The sequence below is a fragment of the Salmo salar genome, chromosome 08, assembly GCF_965601325.2.
Source record: "Salmo salar chromosome 08, fSalSal1, whole genome shotgun sequence".
Classification (NCBI taxonomy): Eukaryota; Metazoa; Chordata; class Actinopteri; order Salmoniformes; family Salmonidae; genus Salmo; species Salmo salar.
This window is the reverse complement of record NC_138298.1, coordinates 23,184,969-23,207,500: the sequence shown is the minus strand read 5'-3', so window position 1 is coordinate 23,207,500 and position 22,532 is coordinate 23,184,969. Positions and strand designations below refer to the sequence as shown.

At 41.4% G+C, this 22,532-nt stretch overlaps 1 protein-coding gene across 2 annotated transcripts in view; it reads right to left on the bottom strand.

Annotated features, from left to right (window-relative positions):
* LOC106610255 (coronin-2B) overlaps window positions 1-21,673 on the bottom strand; it is a 53,361-nt gene extending 31,688 nt beyond the window's left edge. The window contains exon 1 of one of the 2 annotated variants that reach the window (XM_082978447.1): window positions 21,140-21,673. In XM_082978447.1, the coding sequence (XP_082834573.1) occupies window positions 21,140-21,154 (15 nt within the window). In that variant the 5' untranslated portion in view covers window positions 21,155-21,673. The remainder of the gene's footprint in view (window positions 1-21,139) is intronic. The other variant, XM_082978449.1, reaches the window with a different exon arrangement.
* Window positions 21,674-22,532: the final 859 nt, after the last annotated feature.

Below are 22,532 nucleotides of genomic sequence, written 5' to 3'. Positions count from 1 at the left end.
TTGAACCCGCAAAGCCCTGAACACAAAACCCATAAAAACGGAATAAGAATTCACAATGTAAGAAGATTCTCATCTCAATGCAAAATCCCCACATTCCAACTCACAATACCAGGATACAAGAGTCTATCGACTACATTCTAATGTGAGGTGGTGGTGTCTTGCTCTACCAAAGACTAGGCCTAATCTGTGGGGGAGATTGACTTCTCTTTAAATGAAAGGGAGAAAAGCACACATTGCACAATGTGGTCATGTAAAGGGAGGGAGGCTGGTTTGGCCTCTCGCCAAACTTCCATGAAAATCCGTCCACATGGGCTGCACTTACAGCGAGACATTGGTAATCACTACACGTCAGCCCCTGTCAAAAACATTACATAACAGCATATTTTGCACTGGAGGCAAGGAAAAGTGGCTAGGCTAACAGCCTAACAGGTCAATAAGAGTGAAGTGGATAGCTAGGCTAGGCTAACAGGTCAATAAGAGTGAAGTGGATAGCTAGGCTAGGCTAACAGGTCAATAAGAGTGAAGTGGATAGCTAGGCTAGGCTAACAGGTCAATAAGAGTGAAGTGGATAGCTAGGCTAGGCTAACAGGTCAATATGAGTGACGTGGATAGACTAGGCTAAGCTATATGAGGACAAGAGTGAGGGGAAAAATAACAGGCATCGACAGCTGGACTTCGCATGGTGAAACAGCAGGTCAGAAAAGTGGCCAGGCGATCGATACACATGTGCACGTCAGTGGAGGCTGGTGGGAGGCACTATAGGAGGAAGGGCTCATTGTAATGGCTGGAATGGAACGGTATCAAACACATCAAACATATGGAAACCACATGTCTGACTCCATTCCATTCATACAATTACAGCCATTACAATGAGTCCATCCTCCTATAACACCTCCCACCAGCCTCCTCTGGTGCACGAACACACACACACACACGTCCAATGTCCAGCAGAACCTCTAAACTTCGGGGTGTGTGAGGGAAATAAGCGACAGGTCAGAGAAATAGTTTGTCTGAGTTGCAAGAAAGGTGTTATCTACCTGGAGACATTGGTGATTGAGCCACCTAATCCAAGTCCTAGATATATGTCATTTAGCAGACTCTCTCTCTCTCTCTCTCTCTCTCTGTATGACTGAATGAAGTCCAACTAAGTGTGGTTGACAACAGAGACAGCTCAATCACACAGAGACGTGCATAACAACATGCTCCGGGAGTCAGAAGTGGAGCGATCTCTCCCCCACACCCCCTGGGTCAACCAAAACAACACCATCAACATCAAGGGGAGGCTAATGGCCTCTGATATGTTTACTGTAACACCACAGGAGACTGGTGAGGGGAGGACGGATCATATTAATGGCTGGAATGGGATGAATGGAACGATATCAAACACATGCAACATGCAAGTCAATTTCCATCCATTAGTGTTGAAGAGGCATGTTCAAGAGAGCCGAGTTTCAATGGCTTTTTAAAGTGTTGTCAACCGTTAATATGTGCACGATAATCCAGGTTGTATAGAGTGCTTGAAGAGTGATTTCTTGGAAACCCGGCTTACGTAAGACACCAAACACACATGCACTGTGCATATTCTGCCCACACACATTGATGTGAGCGAGTGCGACGCTGTGATCTATTGCAGGTTTTCCTTTGAGATCGGACCAACTGAAAGCGGTGCCAACCCTCTTTTTATCTGGCCAATGTCTAATCTGGAGCATTCTGCCAAGGAAAGGAGTACAACCGAGACATCAGAGCAACACAGTCAGTGTTCTGGGCCAATACCAGTCTGCTTATTAAAGAGGAAGATAAGACTATCTGATTGGTCCATCAGTTGGAGTCAGTATAATGTACAAGTTGTCCTCTTTTATCATGAACTCAGGTTTGTTCGATTTAGGACCATGCATTCATCTTAGAGTAGGTAAACTAGGTTACATTTCTTACCTATTACCATAGACTGCAAACCACCTAATAGCTTGGGAGCCTTTCCAGAAATCTAACAGCTAACGGTTCTCTCTAATCACAGATCACACAGTCGTGAGGTAATAGGCAGCTACTGTGGGAAACTGGGCACATTTCTTTGACACGGCTGAGCTATAATGGCCATCCCTTCCTCACTGTCATTTCTGATAAGCGGCCTGGCTCTGTTTTGACGGAGAAACACCAGGTTTCTGGATATCTGTCGTCTTTGCTTTATTTGAAGATGAGGGTTGAGGAAGTGTAAAATAGATGGTTGTTTGTAGACCTAGATGTTTCTAGGGTGTCGGTCGGTAATCAATATTTAGTATTTATTAGGATCCCCATTAGCTGACAAGGCAGCAGCTTTATGAGAATTGTCTCCGGGGTGTGACATGAAGGGGGGCTGGTCCTGTGTTTTGGTGTCACGTGGCTCTGGATTATAGGGCGGTCTCTGAGAAAAGGGTGTGTCTGCCGTGTGTGTTTGTGCTGTAGATTTTATGATGTGAATCCATTCACCGACAGAGCTAATATTTTATTCCCTTTAGCCTGCATATTTTGTGTATACTGTTGATAGAATCTGAGTCAGATGTACAAACGGCTGATGTCATTTCAGGACTTTTACAGCTGCACAGGTAGGGCCAGTAATTGCGTAACTATTCTCCAGTCCTGAAACTATTGTGTGCCAATGTACACAGAAGCGACCATTAAAAGCAGATCCATTGAGATCCTTCGTAATAAAGGTAAATACATGACCATTTCCTGTCTTTTTTATGGCGTTGTCACCATTGACCGATCAACCAAAGAACAGGTCAGTCCCTCAAGCTTACCTGTAGGGGTGTGTTAGGCAGCATACCACCGTGCGTCCCACTGCTGGCTTGCCTCTGAAGCTAAGCAAGGCTGGTTCTGGTCGGTCCCTGGATGGAAGTGGTGTTGAAGGGCCAGTAAGAAGCACTCTTCAGTTTCTTGGCAATAACTCACATGGAATAGCCTTCATTTCTCAGAACAAGAATAGGCTGACGAGTTTCAGAAGACAGTTCTTTGTTTCTGGCCATTTTGAGCCTGTAATCAAACCCACAATTGCTGATGCTCCAGATACTCAACGAGTCTAAAGAAGGCCAGTTGTATTGCTTCTTTAATCAGAACAACAGTTTGCAGCTATGCTAACATAATTGCAAAAGGGTTTTCTAATGATCAATTATCCTTTTAAAATGATAAACTTGGATTAGCTAACACAACGTGCCACTGGAACACAGGAGTGATGATTGCTGATAAAGTCGGAAGTTTACATACACCTAGGTTGGAGTCATTAAAACTTGTTTTTCAACCACTCCACAAATTTCTTGTTAACAAACTACTGTTTTGGCAAGTCGGTTAGGACATCTACTTTGTGTATGACACAAGTCATTTTTCCAACAATTGTTTACAGACAGATTATTTCACTTATAATTCACTGTCTCACAATTCCAGTGGGTCAGAAGTTTACATACAATAAGTTGACTGTGCCTTTAAACAGCTTGGAAAATTCCATAAAATGAGGTCATGGCTTTAGAAGCTTCTGATAGGCTAAATGACATAATTCGAGTTAATTGGAGGTGTACATGTGGATGTATTTCAAGGACTACCTTTCAACTCAGTGCCTCTTTGCTTGACATCATGGGAAAATCAAAATAAATTAGCCAAGACCTCAGAAAGAAAAGTCTGGTTCATCCTTGGGAGCAATTTCCAAACGCCTGAAGGTACCACGTTCATCTGTACAAACAATAGTACGCAAGTATAAACACCATGGGACCACGTAGCCGTCATACCGCTCAGGAAGGAGGCACGTTCTGTCTAGAGGTTGACCGATTAATTGGAATGTCCGATTAATTAGGGCCGATTTCAAGTTTTCAGAACAATCGGTAATCAGTATTTTTGGACACCGCTTTGCCTATTTTCTTTTGTTGTCTTTTTTTTAAATTATCTTTTTTTTTTATACACCTTTATTTAACTAGGCAAGTCAGTTAAGAACACATTCTTATTTTCAATGACGGCCTAGGAACGGTGGGTTAACTGCCTTGTTCAAGGGCAGAACGACAGATTTTTACCATGTCAGCTCGGGGATTCGTTTTTGCAACCTTCCGGTTACTAGTCTAACGCTCTAACCACCTGCCTTACATTGCACTCCACGAGGAGCCTACGTGGCAGGCTGACTACCTGTTACGCGAGGACAGCAAGAAGCCAAGGTAAGTTGCTAGCTAGCATTAAACTTATCTTATAAAAAACAATCAATCTTAACATAATCACTAGTTAACTACACATGGTTGATGATATTACTAGTTTATCTAGCGTGTCCTGCGTTGCAAATAATCGATGCGGTGCTTGTTCATTTCTCATTGAATCACAGCCTACTTCGACAAACGGGTGATGATTTAACAAGCGCATTTGCGAAAAAAGCACTGTCGTTGCACCAATGTACCTAACCATAAACATCAATGCCTTTCTTTAAAATCAATACACAAGTATATATTTTTAAACCTGCATATTTAGTTAATATGTAAAACGCCAAAAAAATAAAAAATAAAAAAATGTAAATTGTAATTAATTATGACATAACATTGAAGGTTGTACAATGTAACAGCAATATTTAGACTTAGGGATGCCATCCGTTAGATAAAATACAGAACGGTTCCGTATTTCACTGAAAGAATAAACGTTTTGTTTTCTAAATGATAGTTTCCGGATTCGACCATTTTAATGACCAAATGCTCGTATTTCTGTGTGTTATTATGTTATAATTAAGTCTATGATATGATAGAGCAGTCTGACTGAGCGATGGTAGGCACCAGCAGGCTCGTAAGCATTCATTCAAACAGCACTTTCGTGCGTTTGCCAGCAGCTCTTTGCAATGCTTCAAGCATTGTACTGTTTATGACTTCAAGCCTATCAACTCCCGAGATTAGGCTGGTGTAACCGATGTGAAATGGCTAGCTAGTTAGCGGGGTGCGCGCTAATAACGTTTCAAACGTCACTCGCTCTGAGACTTGGAGTAGTTGTTCCTCTTGCTCTGCATAGGTAACGCTGCTTCGAGGGTGGCTGTCAAAGGTATATGAAATAGAAATCGTATAGAGAAATAGTCCTATAATTCCTATAATAACTACAACCTAAAACTTCTTACCTGGGAATATTGAAGACTCATGTTAAAAGGAACCACCAGCTTTCATATGTTCTCATGTTCTGAGCAAGGAACTTAAATGTTAGCTTTTTTACATGGCACATATTGCACTTTTACTTTCTTCTCCAATACTTTGTTTTTGGATTATTTAAACCAAATTGAACATGTTTCATTATTTATTTGAGGCTAAATAGATTTTGTTGATGTATTATATTAAGTTAAAATAAGAGTTAATTCAGTATTGTTGTAATTGTCATTATTACAAATAAAACATTTTTAAAAATCTGCCGATTAATTGGTATCGGCTTTTTTTGGTCCTCCAATAATCGGTATCGGCGTTGAAAAATCATAATCGGTCGACCTCTAGTTCTGTCTCCTAGAGATGAACGTACTTTGGTGCGAAAAGTGTAAATCAATCCCAGAACAACAGCAAAGGACCTTGTGAAGATGCTGGATGAAACAGGTACAAAAGTATGTATATCCACAGTAAAACGAGTTCTATATCGACATAACCTGAAAAGCCGCTCAGCAAGGAAGAAGCCATTGCTCCAAAACTGCCATAAAACATCCAGACTACGGTTCGCAACTGCACATGGGGACAAAGATTGTACTTTTTGGAGAAATGTCCTCTGGTCTAATGAAACAAAAATATAACTGTTTGGCCATAATGACCATCGTTATGTTTGGAGGAAAAAGGGGGAGGCTTGCAAGCCAAAGAACACCATCCCAACCGTGAAGCACGGGGGTGGCAGCATCATGTTGTGGGGGTGCTTTGCTGCAGGAGGGACTGGTGCACTTCACAAAATAGATGGCATCATAAGGAAGGAAAATGATGTGGATATATTGAAGCAACATCTCAAGACATCAGTCAGGAAGTTAAAGCTTGGTCGCAAATGGGTCTTCCAAATGGACGATGACCCCAAGCATACTTCCAAAGTGGTGGCAAAATGGCTTAAGGACAACAAAGTCATGGTATTGGAGTGGCCATCACAAAGCCCTGACCTCATGCCTATAGAAAATGTGTGGGCAGAACTGAAAAAGTGTGTGCGAGCAAGGAGGCCTACAAATCTGACTCAGTTACACCAGCTCTGTTAGGAGGAATGGGCCAAAATTCACCCAACTTATTGTGGGAAGCTTGTGGAAGGCTGCCTGAAACGTGACCCAAGTTAAACAATTTAAAGGCAATGCTACCAAATACTAATGGAGTGTATGTAAACTGATGAAAGAAATAAAAGCTGAAATAAATCATTCTCTCTACTATTATTCTGACATTTCACATTCTTAAAATAAAGTGGTGATCCTAACTGACCTAAAACAGGGAATTTTTACTAGGATTAAATGTCAGGAATTGTGAAAAACTGAGTTTAAACGAATTTGGCTAAGGTGTATGTAAACTTCTGATTTCAACTGTAGATATTCCATAAAAAAATCAGCAGTTTCCAGCTACAATAGTCATTTACAACATTAACCAGGTCTAGACTGTATTTCTGATCAATTTGATGTTATTTAAATGGACATAAAATGTGCTATTCTTTAAAAAACAAGGACATTTCTAGTGACTCCAAACTTTTGAACGGTAGTGTATATATATCTCCCAATGCCCCAGGATAGTGATTGGGGACATTTCCCTGTGTAGGATGCTATCTTTCGGATGGGATATTAAACTTGTGCCCTGACTCTCTGTGGTCACTAAAGATCCCCGGTGTCCTGGCTACATTCCCAATCTGGCCCTCATACCATCATGGCCACCTAATCATCCCCAGCTTTCAATTGGCTCATTCAACCCCCTCCTCTCCCCTGTAACTATTCTCCAGGTCGTTGCTGTAAATGAGAATGTGTTCTCAGTCAACTTACCTGGTAAAATAAGGGTTAAATAAATGGCCTATGTCATGTAATGCACCCAGACAAACCCACACACACACGTGTGCACAAATATAAAACACGTCAACAGAAGTCTTTCAAATGATGTACAGTGCATTTGGAAAGTATTCAGACCTATTGACTTTTTCAAAAACAAATTACATGACAGCCTTATTCTAAAATTGACTAGAACGACCCTAAGCACACAGCCAAGACAACGCAGGAGTGGCTTCGGGACAAGTCTCTGAATGTCCTTGAGTGGCCCAGCCTGAGCCCGGACTTAAACCCGATCTAACATAACTGGAGAGACCTGAAAATAGCTGTGCAGTGACGCTTCCCATCCAACCTGACAGGGCTTGAGAGGATCTGCAGAGAACAATGGGATAAACTCCCCATATACAGGTGTGCCAAGCTTGTAGCATCATACCCAAGAAGACTCGAGGCTGTAATCGCTTCCAAAGGTGCTTCAACAAAGTACTGAGTAAAGGGTCTGAATACTTATGTAAATGTGATGTTTTTTTTTATTTTAAATACATTTGCACAAATTTCTAAAAACCTGTTTTTGCTTTGTCATTATGGGGTATTGTGTGTAGACTGGTGAGGCGAAAAAAGTATTTAATCAATTTAGGATAGGGCTGTAAGGTAACGAAATGTGAAAAAGTCAAGGGGTCTGAATATTTTCCTGCCCAGTCATTCAGGGCAGGTGGGGCTCAAAACAGGTTGAGCAGCCTGAATGACGGGTCACCACTGGAATGTGTAGGCTAGCACAACAAGGTGAGTTCAAAAATGTATTGTATGCTGGAGCATAAATTATGTAATATGCCAGGGAGATATGTATATTCTAGCTAAGAAAGTAATACTAAGTGTATGTTGTGTAGTAAGCTGTTAGTAGCCCATGTGCCTCACCCTAATAATTTCGTCCCTTTCCCCCTCATAACTTTGCCTACTGACCTGACTTGGTGGTGAACATGTAGCCTATAGCCTGTTTTAGAGAAATGTCATCATCGAATATTGTAAGACCTTTCATTGTCTGCTTATATGTCCCCTTTATTCATCCTACGGTTCTGACTTGGTGTACAGGGAGAATACTGTAAGAACGGCCCATGTTCTGAATTCTGTCGCTGTACATTTCAAAAGTGCTGAACAAATAGTTATATTGACTTCATCCGTCTTAGCTCGCTCATTAATGTCTTAATCGAAATTACGGATTGACTCTTATCCGCTCATCGTTCCCTTATGCCATAGTTTGTACAATGCAATTGTCAGCAGAAACCACATCTGCACCATTCACAAGTTATCACGCTTGAAACATACCGTAACAATTGTAGAGGTCTCTACAATAACCCAGTGTTTGACAAATCAGTCATTGCGACACAATACTGCAAATGAAAAATCAGATCACAATGTACACTATGCGTTCATCTGTTCAAACAAGCAAAGCAGTTCAAATCTCTGAGTCAACTCAACACTGAGGCAACAGGTGGGTTTGGTATCTCTCTCTCTACCTAGCCAGCACTCGTACATACCTGACACAACACAGACAGAACCCCTCTTCAAACACATCTGTCTTTCTGTTGAAATACCCACTGCCACGTACTCTTACCATCATACACCCCATTAAAAGTACAGTACCCACCTACATCTCCATCATCCTGTCTGAATGCAACTGACACTATGGGACTGGACACTGAGGTGGTCTCATGATCCTATCTCTAATCTAATTGAATGGAAATGCTATAGGGATCCTTGGGTGATGGATTTGAGATGCGATCTGTTTTGTCACTGCACGTGAAGATTAAAAGAAGTTCCAGATAGAGTTACAGTACATAGAACGTTGGAGTTATGAAGGTGGGCTATATAGAAGAGTTCTAGATCGTCATACGCTCTAGAAAAATGATAGCATGGAGCGCCAAGTACCCAGCATTAAATTGTGACATCGTCTTAAGAAAAAAAGTGTCAAAAGATTTCAGATCAAGGGGTTCATTCCCCTTGTGGAAAGTTCTTTATTGGATGTAAAGCGACTATGATCTCACCTGTGATATGGTTACTACCTGTGGTGCGGTGTTGAGTCAGAGATGTGTGCGTGTCTGTACAGCTGGCCCTGTTGATTCTTCCAGACCAGAGGTGACTCATTTAAAGCCCCACGGTGTTAACCTGCTTATTAGCTGTGTTGCTCATTGAATGATATCATGATATGGCTGCTGCTTGATACTGAAACCTATATTGGCAAGTCTCTCGTAACAATCTACAGCCTTATCCAGACTTTATCGGCCTAGCTTTCAACAGGTCCAACGACAAGAATTTCAGTTCACTTCAAGGATGAATAGCCAACTATGCTTGAAATATAAATAGAAAATCAATATTTTAAACCGCCTGAATGGAAACATTTTAAATATAGCCTATGATCTCATCATTACACTCGTTGCACAACTTTCATTTCCCTCAGCCGTCCTTTTCTATTATGACAAAACATCCATGGCGACGAGATAGACGTTACAACCCCCTCCCCCCCGATGCATTGCAACAAATATCAGATGGGTCCGTGAAACTCTAAACTAAATCAATCCCTTTATTGACGTACAGTAAAAAGCCTCTGCCTGACTGTAGTGGAGGGTGGAGGGGTGTATTTAACACAGCAGCGATAATGACTACATCATTATTACTGTGTCTTTGGAGGCCCGTGTCTGAATGGCTGGGGGGGGGGAGAAGGCCTGGTGTAAATCAAATAAAGACATGGAGAGGAGAGGGCCTCGTGGACAGAACCAATCTGGAATCCTCAGGGACTTTAGGAGGAGATTCCAGTAAATGTCCATTATGCATTTGTCCCTGTGCTTCTACAGCTAGTTGGGGTTCAGGGAGCTGTTTGTAAAGGGCAGACATAACCGGTGGTGTGAAGCGTTAAGTATGGAGGAAATGTAATTATGGATATCATGTCATAGCTCTGAGGGGTGAGCCATGTTGGAGCCGGACCTCTGGAGGGAATTTCTTTGTCTAGTCTTAATTCTGAAATGTTCTGGCTGTTATTGAGAGTACTGACTGAGTCCTCTGTAGCTACAGCCCCTGGCAGAGTGGAGAGTTTTACACGCTATTATCTTCTAGCCAGGAAACCTTATCTGATACTAAAAAAATTGACTCGATTTCACTGAGTTCAAAACGGACTTTACCCAGATGAGCAGTGAGCACCCCATTCCATAGAAGTCTCTTAGTAACACCGGCATATCTAAACTCTGCTGAGCTCAATGTCAATTTGTCAAAGGAGCAGGAGATAGCAAAGAGAGGAAAAGGGCTACGTCGAATCCAAAGTTGGATATCGGTCAGGCTTTAAATTGGCTTTGTTCTTGAAACCATGTGTAGTGCCGCTCTGGTAATGAATAGCAGCTATAAAACAGGTTATGACATCCAATTCATTCTTTTTACGTTTTCACTCTCATGCATTGGCTTTTACTTTACAACCTCAGGGTTTTTTTCTTTGCCTCATTCCTAATTGGAATGAAACCTAAATAGTTGATGCTAGTTAATGTAAAATGTTGAATTATTCAGTGGAGGTGATGAGAACAAGTAAGCCTAGTGTCAACACAAGTAGCCATATCACGCCATTCCCATAACTTCAGAACTCCACCAGCCATTTACTGCATTACTCCTAAATCAACAGTGAGCTTCACTAATGACACCCATCCATCCAAACCATAATAACTGCAGCTGAGGTAAGTTCCACTTTGAGCCACGGGAGGATGAGATTGCATTTATACTATGCTGATCCAACCCCTCTATCCACCTCTCTAACAACAGCAACTACAGGTTCCTGGAGGCTCACAACCAGCTCCATGATGACATCAGACTGTCTGATGCTTTCGCTAATCAGATCTCTTCCATTGGCTGACTGCATTAGTGTGGCGTGATATGGTTACTACAGCATTCATAGCTGTTTGCTGACTGGCCAAAGTAATGCTCAAGTATCTCACTCTACTAGTCTGGAGACATTGGCTGTTTCTGAGGAAGGACCATTAGGGCCACTTAAAACTTCTTATGGATCAAATCCCGTTAGCGGGATCGATTTGACAACATCCGGTGAAACTGCAGAGCGCGAAATTCAAAAAGAAATATTAAAAAGATTTAACTTTCATACATTCACAAGTGCAATACACCAAATTAAAGCCTAACTTCTTGTTAATCTAGCCACCATGTCAGATTTCAAAAAGGCTTTACGGTGAAAGCAAACCATGCTATTATCTAAGGACAGCACCCCATCAAACAAACACATGACAATCATAATTCAACCCGCCAGGCGCGACACAAAACTCAGAAATAACGATATAATTCATGCCTTACCTTTGAAGATCTTCTTCTGTTGGCACTCCAATATGTCCCATAAACATCATAAATGGTCCTTTTGTTCGATTAATTCCGTCGTTATATCTGCAAAATGTCCATATTTGGCGCGTTTTATTTAGAAAAACACCGGTTCCAACTCGCGCAACATGACTACAAAATATCTCATAAGTTACCTGTAATCTTGATCCAAACATTTCAAACAACTTTCCTAATAAAACTTTAGGTCTTTTTTTACGTAAATAATCAATAAAATTTAAGACGGGATAAACTGTGTTCAATACAGGACGAAAACAAAGTGGAGCGAGCTTTCAGGTCGTGCGCACCAACCACAGCAGTACACTAGACTCGACCCTCGTTCTGAACAGCAATACTTCTTCATTACTCAAAAGAAAACCATCAACCGATTTCTAAAGACTGTTGACATCCAGTGGAAGTGATAGGAACTGCAAGCAAGTGCCTTAGAAATCTATATCCACATAGAAAAACCATTGAAAACACTGTCACCTCAACAAAACAAAAAAATCCTGGATGGTTTGTCCTCGGGGTTTCGCCTGTCAAATAAGTTCTGTTATACTCACAGACATAATTTGAACAGTTTTAGAAACTTTCGAGTGTTTTCTATCCAAATCTACCAATTATATGCATATCCTAGCTTCTGGGCCTGAGTAGCAGGCAGTTTACTTTGGGCACACTTTTCATCCGGATGTGAAGGTTTTAAGGTCTGGCTGGTTAACAGAGAGGAATAACATGTCAATGGGAGAGCGAGGCCCTCTCCTCCTCCTCATCCCCTCTCTATGAATAATAGAGAAGACTTGTTCTAGTCACTGACACATCCACCTTCTGCTCTTTTATTTATTGAACCTTTATTTAACTAGGCAAGTCAGTTAAGAACAAATTCTTATATACAATGAAGGCCTACCAAAAGTCAAAGGCCTCCTAGCGGGGATGGGAGCTGGGATTAAAATTAAAAATATACATTACGACAAGAGAGACACCACAACGTTAGATAAAGAGAGACCTAACACAACAACACAGTATGGCAGCAACACATGACAACACAGCATGGTAGCAACACATGACAACAACATGGTAGCAACACAACATGGCAGCAGCCCAACATGGTAGCAGCACAAAACATGGTACAAACATTATTGGGCACAGACAACAGCACAAAGGGCAAGAAGGTCATGACCCTCAGACTACATCCTCCAGGAAAACATAAATAAACACAACGTGTTGTACCAATTAGCGAAATACGTAGGCCCACTGAATGGTACGGTAGTTGTAAAAGATGAATCTCCTTCACAAGTATCTGAGAAATCTGTATCATGGTTTCTCTGTACACTCCATTTTTGACAATGTCAAATGTAAAACAAATCAAATTTAGAGACACAGGAGTCATCATACAACAAGGACTGTGCCAACTAAGCTAGTCTACGGAGAGACACTCTAGTGAAGAATGATTCTGGGTCAAGTTGTTGTTTTTGGTTTTCTGGAAGAGCCCAGGTCTGGGTACTTACTGTCAGAGAGATCATCCACTTCAAGTTCTCTCCATATGACAAGAATCAAGATCCATTCATTCAATACCCTAATGCACTGATTAATACACTTACAGCCAAACTATACGGGGCACGTTAGCATGAGAGAACCAACCGTAAGCATTTCTGAGGTGCGGGAGGGTGAAACAGACCCATTGTCATGAACAAGACGCTTCAGCGGTCGCAGAAGGCCTTCCTGTTTGGACACAGCGGGTAACATCTAGGCCTACATGTAGCCTACATCTCAGCAGCCTGGACATTGTCTGGTATTGAGCATACCATTGGGAACACCAATCGGAGCAGGATTGGAGCTGGGAAAATCCAAGGGAGGAGGACTCTCCATTTTTAAAGTAATCCCCTCCCTCTCCCTGTGTCCACCACTACTGAAGCCCACCCATCTGGGACAATCCGTTAGGACACGTCCATGACAACCTTCATGACGTCGGTCAACTATGACATAACAGCACGGGAGCATAGCGCTAGCGTAAGAACATACTGGACATGCAAGCAAACACGTCAGTGCACTTTCAGAAACTGCCACGAGAAATACGTGTTATGGTAATGACAACTGTAGAGGACAGTTTGTGTGTGTGTGTGTGTGTGTGTGTGTGTGTGTGTGTGTGTGTGTGTGTGTGTGTGTGTGTGTGTGTGTGTGTGTGTGTGTGTGTGTCAGCGACTATGACAGTGACAGTCGGGGGTGGTCTCTGTATGTCACGTGCAGATGGCTCGGTGGTTATGTAAAAGCATTTTAGGATTTCAGTAAGAGACATTGTAAGGGATGTAATCATCCCAAATAACAGATTGGTCCCTTGGATGGAATTGGTGCGGTACAGTATTTGGAAAGCTCGGCTCAGCCACAAAATTCCCCGCCGTAATGGTCAGGTGCCCAATAAGATTATTTCATCAAACAAATGTTATATCTAAGAGTTGCGGGCCTAATAAGGAACACAAACAGATTAAACAATAAAAATGTTTCATCGATAGAAATTCAGAATGTGAGAGTATGTGATGGCTGGTTGTTCAATACTACAGCCACAACATTCAAACAAACCAATCTCAGTTCACCTCAACAAAACACAGTAATGTTGAAATCAATCAATAAGCACCACTTTCCTAGAACCTCTCTCCACTACAAATAAATCAAGTCACTGGAACATCATCTGTGGAGACTCATGGAAAAGGGTGAATAATCAGACCTTTGTGAGAAGAATGTAACCAGGAAGACAATAGATTTATGGTGTTAGCTCAATGGCACAATCAGAAGGAGTGGGGGTTAGAGTCCAGAGTGATGAAATCATGTCTCCAGGTACCCAGGGCCGGATTACCAAAACGGCTTGTAGGGCACTTATTTGAATAAAACACAAAATTATATTGCTGTAGTTTGTCCCATAAATCATACAAATTGTATAATAGTTTAAGTTGACATTGTACATAATAAATATTATGGTTTAAACACAGTGTCTGTGTCTCATTACCGCAATACTTTTTCAAGTTCCTGTAAAAACTCCAATCAGTTAAAAAAAAAAAGGTATTCACCCATGAGCATCATCTAGAGGACTAGTACATAGACGAGCACAAGTTTAGTTCATTTGTTCGCTTATATGCCTTCAGAATTAGGTTCTTATTCTCAAACACCCGCTTTACACCATTTGGCCTTCTCATTACCGAAATGGCTAAAAAGCTCAAATTGGGAAAAAGTCTGATTCAATTTTATAATAATAATAGATTTCAAATGAAATATTTATATTTTCAGTGTTATGTTTAACTCGGGCCTTCTCATTATGGGAGAATTTTTTTAAATATTAGAAATATTGATTTGTTTATTACTTTTTTGGGGACTTTGAAAACTGTTACGGTAATGAGAATGTTGGTACAATGCATAATATCTGATATAGATAATTACAGATCCTAATCTCAGTGATTCAACGGGAAATATTGTGAAAAAAATGGCACAGTTTTGTGAGAATGACCCATGAACACGTTATAAGCCATGACAAAGTGTAGAATTGCAGGAATTTAGCTTTAAAACTGCAAAATATTCTCTCAGCCTCATGGAAAAATGTATAGAATAGCATGAGATTAGCTACAAACTGTAGCTGTGCTACTCCGGCCCTGCAGGTAGCCCCTTGGCCCCGATCTAGGATGCCCTTACAGTCCCAAATCCCTAACCTTAACATTTAGGGGAGGGAAACACTAAACAGACCTTAGATCAAGAGTCAGAGACTACAGATCACCTGAGCCCATACTGTGAGGACATGGACATCACTGGGGGCGAGCTCCCTGCCCTCCAAGACATATACTCAAAACGGTGTTGGACGAAGGCCCAGAAGGTCGTCAAGGACTCCTGTCACCCGAGCCAAGGACCATTCACTCTGTTACCATCTGGTAAGCGGTATCTGAGCATCTGGTCTCGGACCAACAGGCTCAGAGACAGCTTCTACCACCAGGCTATCAGACTGCTTAACAGCTAACCCTAGCTGTCTCCCTGCACAGACCTGGGCCCAGTTTCCCGATAGCGATGGAACTTAGGCTGACGAGTGTTTTAACTATGCATCTTTCCTACAACGGCCGAATTCATAACTTGTCGTTGAGGCATTTGTCGATACTGATAGGATCGAAAGAAAGGCAGCGCTGCTCTCGGGTCAGCTCCCTCCATTCAAATCTTACCTTAGCATTAGAATTATTCCACAACACTGACAACGGATCAGTTCCTAGAGAGATATTATCACCTATGGCTGCAAACATTGAAGCGGCATATTCTAATGCTTACCCTATAATAATGCACTAAATCAAGATTTGACACATCATTGTGCGTGTTAGGCTACAAATCATGAAATATATTGAGGCAAAAATTACAGACAGTAGCCAAATAAAACTCAATTGAATGAACATGAAATGTATTTCAATATAATTTAAATATATGGGCCTATGAAGCCTATACTGTAGGAATGCTATTTAAACTTTTCATGCAGTCATCTCAGTTTTAATTTGAAGCATCTTTTTAGCCTGCTCGTTTGTAACAATTGAAAACACATTGGCAACTTTATCTGCAGTCACAGAGAGACAGATACACGTCTTGATTCTATGTGCGGCGGAGATCTTCTGTGTATAAAATGACGCGGTAGGGAAAAACGCATCTAACGAAGCACTAAGCTGTTCCACAAGGGGTCTGAGGCAGTCGGTAAATAAACGTTTTCAAGTGCACATTTTGTAACAATGTTTTTGGGAAACAGCTCGGAGATTCAACAATGCTCCTGCAAAGGTTCTAAGGATGAACTTAGCCTTAAGATGCTTTTGGGAAACCGGGCCCTGCACCTTAGTGACTATTGCCACTGACTCTCCACATTTTACATTGACATTTTAGTCACTTTCTATGTAAATACAGTCATACTTGACATAGCACATTGATGATCTATTCTGTATATCCTATTGAGTACATACCAGGACATTACCTCTTCTATTACTTATGTATTATTATTCATTATAGTACTGGAATGTTGAGGTAGCTAGCACACGAGCATTTCCCTGCACCTTTCATACCTGCTGTATAAACTGTGTACGTGACACAAAACATTTGATTTGACAGGCAGGCCATCATCAGTGGGGAATGTCATATGAAACCAACCTCGAGGAGGAGGGGGGATGAAATCAGATCTAAATAACTCCTCTCTGAGTCTGAGCTCTGTGGAAGAACACAGTCTACATGCAGGCTTATTGGTGTGGGACATGACTGAGTGAGGCAGATTTACAGTCAGTCAGTGTGTTCATGTCTCCTCCTGCAAACAGACTAGATATCCATGACAATGAGGCAACCAAGGACATGAAGTGACATCCCGCCCCTTCAGGCCCTCTTACAGAGTGGTTCATTTCCTAAGTGTCCAAACGCAAAGCACAGAGTAATAGGCACGTACACACACACTTACTCACACACCCCCCCGCAGACAAGCACACACACATAACGGTTGTCAGACACTATGACTAACTGGCCAAGCCAAGTAGGCAACTTTTCCTCAATTAAGTAAATCAAATGTTGGCTATTCCCAAATGAGAATAGAGACACAGTACAGAGAGTGGAAAAGATTGGGCACTAGGCTGACAACAGAACATAGTGTTGTTCCTCTGTGGTCTCTACAGTATCCTATCTGACAGTGTTACTCAACACCACCTCCTCATTGGTTGATTCACCTCTGTGCTGATTGCAGGCAACATTCCATGGATGTGCTACTGACCTAATACATTCTTCAGAGTGAACAGTGCCGGCGTGTGCAACACAGAAAGACTGACTTCAGCAATTTCTCAACCACCATCAATGTATGTAGGCTTCCTGTAGCAGAACTGAAACGCAAGTTACTCTGGGGCGGCAGGTAGCCTAGTGGTTAGAGCGTTGGGCCAGTAACTGAAAGGTAATAAGATAAAAAATCTGTCTTTCTGCCCCTGAACAAGGCAGTTAACCTATTGTTCCCCGGTAAGCCATCATTGTAAATAAGAATTTCTTCTTAACCTGTTTGGGATAGGGGGCAGTATTTTCACGGCCGGATAAAAAACGTACCTGATTTAATCTGGATACTACTCCTGCCCAGAAACTAGAATATGCATATAATTAGTAGATTTGGATAGAAAACACTCTAAAGTTTCTAAAACTGTTTGAATGGTGTCTGTGAGTATAACAGAACTCATATGGCAGGCCAAAACCTGAGAAGATTCCATACAGGAAGTGCCCTGTCTGACAATTTGTTGTCCTTCTGTTGCATCGCTATCAAAAATACAGCATCTCTGCTGTAATGTGACATTTTCTAAGGCTCCCATTGGCTCTCAGAAGGCGCCAGAAAGTGGAATGGGGTGTCTGCAGTCTCTGGGCGAAGAACAGCAGGAGGATTTGTGAGTGGTCAGCCTGGGGACAGTGACACTGGAGATGCGCGTCCACGAGACTACTCCATTTTTTTATTTCAGCCTTTGAATGAATACAACGTCGCCCGGTTGGAATATTATCGCTATTTTACGAGAAAAATTGCATAAAAATTGATTTTAAACAGCTTTTGACATGCTTCGAAGTACGGTAATGGAATATTTCGATTTTTTTTGTCACGAAATGCACTCGCGCGTCACCCTTCGGATAGTGACCTGAACGCACGAACAACACGGAGATATTTGAATATAACTATGGATTATTTGGAACCAAAACAGCATTTGTTGTTGAAGTAGAAGTCCTGGGAGTGCATTCTGACGAAGAACAGCAAAGGTAATCCAACTATTCTAATAGTAATTCTGAGTTTAGGTTGTTCCAAACTTGGTGGGTGTCAAAATAGCTAGCCGTGATGGCCGGGCTATCTACTCAGAATATTGCAAAATGTGCTTTCGCCGAAAAGCTATTTTAAAATCTGACACTGCGATTGCATAAAGGAGTTCTGTATCTATAATTCTTAAAATAATTGTTATGTATTTTGTGAACGTTTATCATGAGTAATTTAGTAAATTCACCGGAAGTTTGCGGTGGGTATGCTAGTTCTGAACATCACATGCTAATGTAAAAAGCTGGTTTTTGATATAAATATGAACTTGATTGAACAAAACATGCATGTACTGTATAACATAATGTCCTAGGGTTGTCATCTGATGAAGATCATCAAAGGTTAGTGCTGCATTTAGCTGTGGTTTTGGTTTTTGTGACATATATGCTTGCTTTGAAAATGGCTGTGTGATTATTTTTGGCAGGGTACTCTCCTGACATAATCTAATGTTTTGCTTTCGCTGTAAAGCCTTTTTGAAATCGGACAATGTGGTTAGATTAACGAGAGTCTTGTCTTTAAAATGGTGTAAAATAGTCATATGTTTGAGAAATTGAAGTTATAGCATTTTTGAGGTATTTGTATTTCGCGCCATGCTCTACCATTGGATATTGGTGAGCGTTCCTCTGTCCATAAAAGGTTAACTGACTTGCCTAGTTAAATAAAGGTTACATTTTCAACAACAAAAAAATAAAAAATAAATATATATATATATATATATATATATATATATATATATATATATATATATATGTGTGTGTGTGCATACCGGTAGTCAGGGAAACGTCATTTAACGTAGTTCTGGATTTCACAACACAGAACATAAATCATTTCCTATTTCAGTTACTCAACAGTGAGTGATGTATGCTAGCTAGCCTAGGTCCCATGTTTTCTCTGAGATTGTATCTGTCAATCAAATGTAAGTAAGCTACAAAGCACTCAGGTTCAAGGCCATGTTTGCACAGGGCCACGCCTCCAATCAAGAGAGCTCTTACAGTGAGGACTTTGATACCTCCTGCTACAATAAAGTTGCCGTACTTTGCTGCATGGTCCTTCTATTGACTTCTATCAGCAGTATTACAGTAAATAACTTGAATATGGGTCACATATTCGGTTTACATACTTACTGTAAAATTGTAAATATTATACATGACTGTACATATGTCAGGTCAAATTTATTTGACCAGACATAAGCTTGACCACTATTTTTGTCAGAATATAACCTAAATAACAACTTGTTTGAATGTACTATTTTTTGGCATGTCAAGCATTCGACAGAAAAACCCAGCGTCTCAGCCAAGAGTGAGCTATCCAGAATGCCAAACGGTGTAACAAGCACCGTACAAAAAGGCATCGCAACCAGTCACAACCCTGTGGCATAGAGGCTACGGTTAATAAACGGGCAGTGTGGACGGGTGTGAAAGACAAAAATGTGCACCCTATTCCCAATAATGCACTACTTTTGACCAGAGCCCTATTGGCCCTGATCAAAAGTAGTGCACTACTATATAGGTAATAGGGTGCCATTTGAGACGCAATAGAGAATCTCCAGCATCTGTTGACTGTCTTAGTAATAACATGACACAGATATGGGCCAGCGGTTTATGGCCCAGCTTTAAAGCATTGGCGGCAGAGATTTCACTGAGTGTGAAAAATACTACAAGTGTGTTTCTATCCACCAGGCTACATGTATTGTGACCTACACCTTCCATTATTAACCAATGTTTGGTTATAACTATCGGCCAACTGAGGATAGGACTGATTAACTGTCTGCTGCTAGACATGACGTTCTAGTCATTATCCTCATTTTTCCTCAGGCGTTCAATAGTCTTCCCTTTAGCCCAGCGTTTCCCAAACTCGGTCCTGGGGACCCAAATGGGGGCACGTTTTGGTTTTTGCCCTAAAACTACACAGCTGATTGAAATGATCAAAGCTTGATGATGAGTAGGTTAGTTGAATCAGCTGTGTAGTGCTAGCGCAGAAACCAAAACGTGCACGAGTTTGGGAAACCCTGTTCTAATCTTTATCCTCGTGTTCCTCACCTTTCTTCAATATTGGCTGTAAGGAGATGATTTTTTTAATCAAGGATTTTAAACTTATTCTAGCTACAAAAGTGTTCTTCACCATCTCAGGCGATAATATACATTTTCCTAATGCATTATTTGGCAAGTCTTCCCTTCAGCCTGAAAGACTATAACATGTATACATCACTACAGTATCTAATTGGATTGCCTCACCAACATCTCATCACCCCCAAAAAACTCTAAACTCAGTAAATTAAGCTAAATACTTGTCAGTTTGTCCTTTACAAGACAAACTAGTAGACATGCGGTTCTCTTATAATGCATGGGCTACTATTGTAGCCTACTTTTAAGCCTAAATATTACACTTGGGTTAAACAAGTGGAGACTTGGTTCATACCATGCCTTATAACTAACTAACTACACTTTCATACAGAGGGAGAGGCCGCGAGTGAGGAGACAAGTCCAGGTTCCATCCCACCACTAGCCTACACATATGTTCAGCATTAAAACCATGCTTCAAAACACCAAGTATGTTGCCTTCAAGTTTGTTTACGTCTTCCTCTGTGTAACACTATGGAGCCATCGTACACCATCTCTGGCGAACTGATGAAGGCACCAGTAGTACAGTAAAACGCCCTGAAAGCGATACCTGGGTGCTCCGTAACACCGCCTGCCAATCCCTTTAATGCACCCTGAAACATACCGTAAAATGCGTATATTGTTGTCAATTTGGTAGCTAGTTAATCATACATTTGTGTTCATTTAAGTTCTACATTACAGGAGTGAGTACCTTACGTACAGCCAGCCGCATGGCAGTGCTGTGGACATAGCCACGCGGTCAGTCAAGCTAAATAAACCGTCCTTCAAAACAATATTGAGGCTAGGTTACGATATTAATGGAACAACCACATTCATATTTGTAGCGTGAGCCGCTGGTAACATTAGTTGTTATCAAGAAGCGGTAGATACAAGAGCCGTAGATACAATGTAGCAACTTCTTACCTTTGAGACGGTCATATAAGACGTGTCGGCAGGTGGAAAGATTTTCCGGAGAGGACTGAACTGCAGAGTTGGATGGATGGTGGAGTGCTTCTCCTGCGGCGGGTGTCTTCATTTGCCGTATGTCTTCAATGTCTGGCTCGGTTTTGATAGCCGGCTGGCAAGTCGATTTACATGTCAGCTGTATGACTGAGGCGGTTACCATAAGGGTATTTCTGTGTGAGCTCACAGACTTCCCACACACACACACACACACATACACACACACTCACCGCAGTGATGAAAAAAAATCGACAGGCGAGGTAAAGCTCTGCGAGACCCAACCTAGGAGGGGTGGAGTGGAAAGAGCGATGTTCAGAGCCGAGGAGGGGGGCTCTCTCCCACAAAGAGTGGGGTTGCTATTGTAGTTCTCCCAGTCGTCTGGTCCTCTGGAAAACAGTCCCAAAGTCGTGGTCATGCTCGGTCCACGGTGACCAAAAAGGACCCCTTTATTGACGCATAGAGCTCGTGGAACGGTCCCTATGGATGCGACGTAGATGTGACCTCACAGTGCCATTGATATTTAAAACAATGACAGGCTGCTAAGCAATATGTTCACGCTCAAGTAGAGAGCACCACTACAATAACACCATTAAATCTATTAACATATGCGTAATTTCCTTGGAACGCGCTTTGTAGACTATAAATGGGTTGGCATACGCGCGCTACAGGATGATAATGGTGCATATAATCCATTGAAGCGTCTAAAAAGTATTTGCTGTAAGGTAATTCCCTTATATGGGTCAATGCTGGCTGGATACTGGCACCAGTTACAGTGATGTCTTCCAACCCACAACATATGTGCCTGGGCCCTATACGGCACTTATTTGAGTCATTTAACATACGCACTAAACACACACGTACACATGGATTTTGTGTTGTAGATATGTGGTGGTAGAGTAGTGGCCTGAGGCCACACACTTAATGTGTTGTGAATGTATTGTAATGTTTTTCAAATTGTATAACTGCCTTCATTTTGCTGGACCCCAGGACGATTAGTTGCTGCCTTGGCAACAGCTAATGGAGATTCTAATAAATACAAATACAAATTTAGCCACTAGAAAATGTGCAATAAAATATGACTTTCAATGTAATTGTAACAAGGTCAGAAATATTATGCTGCCGTCGATGTTCCTTTGTAATAAGGCAAATGCATTTTAAAAATAATTAAACATCTGCAACTATACAATTGATAGAATTACAGACCTGGTTACTCAAGCGTCTCTTACAAATAAATAATCGTCACAATCTTATTTGATGTAACAGTCATTCATACTGTATTGTTTACATCCGTCATCCTAATCCATGTTAAACAAACAAGTGACGCGCTGGAGAAGCTTTGTCTCCCCCAAGTGGA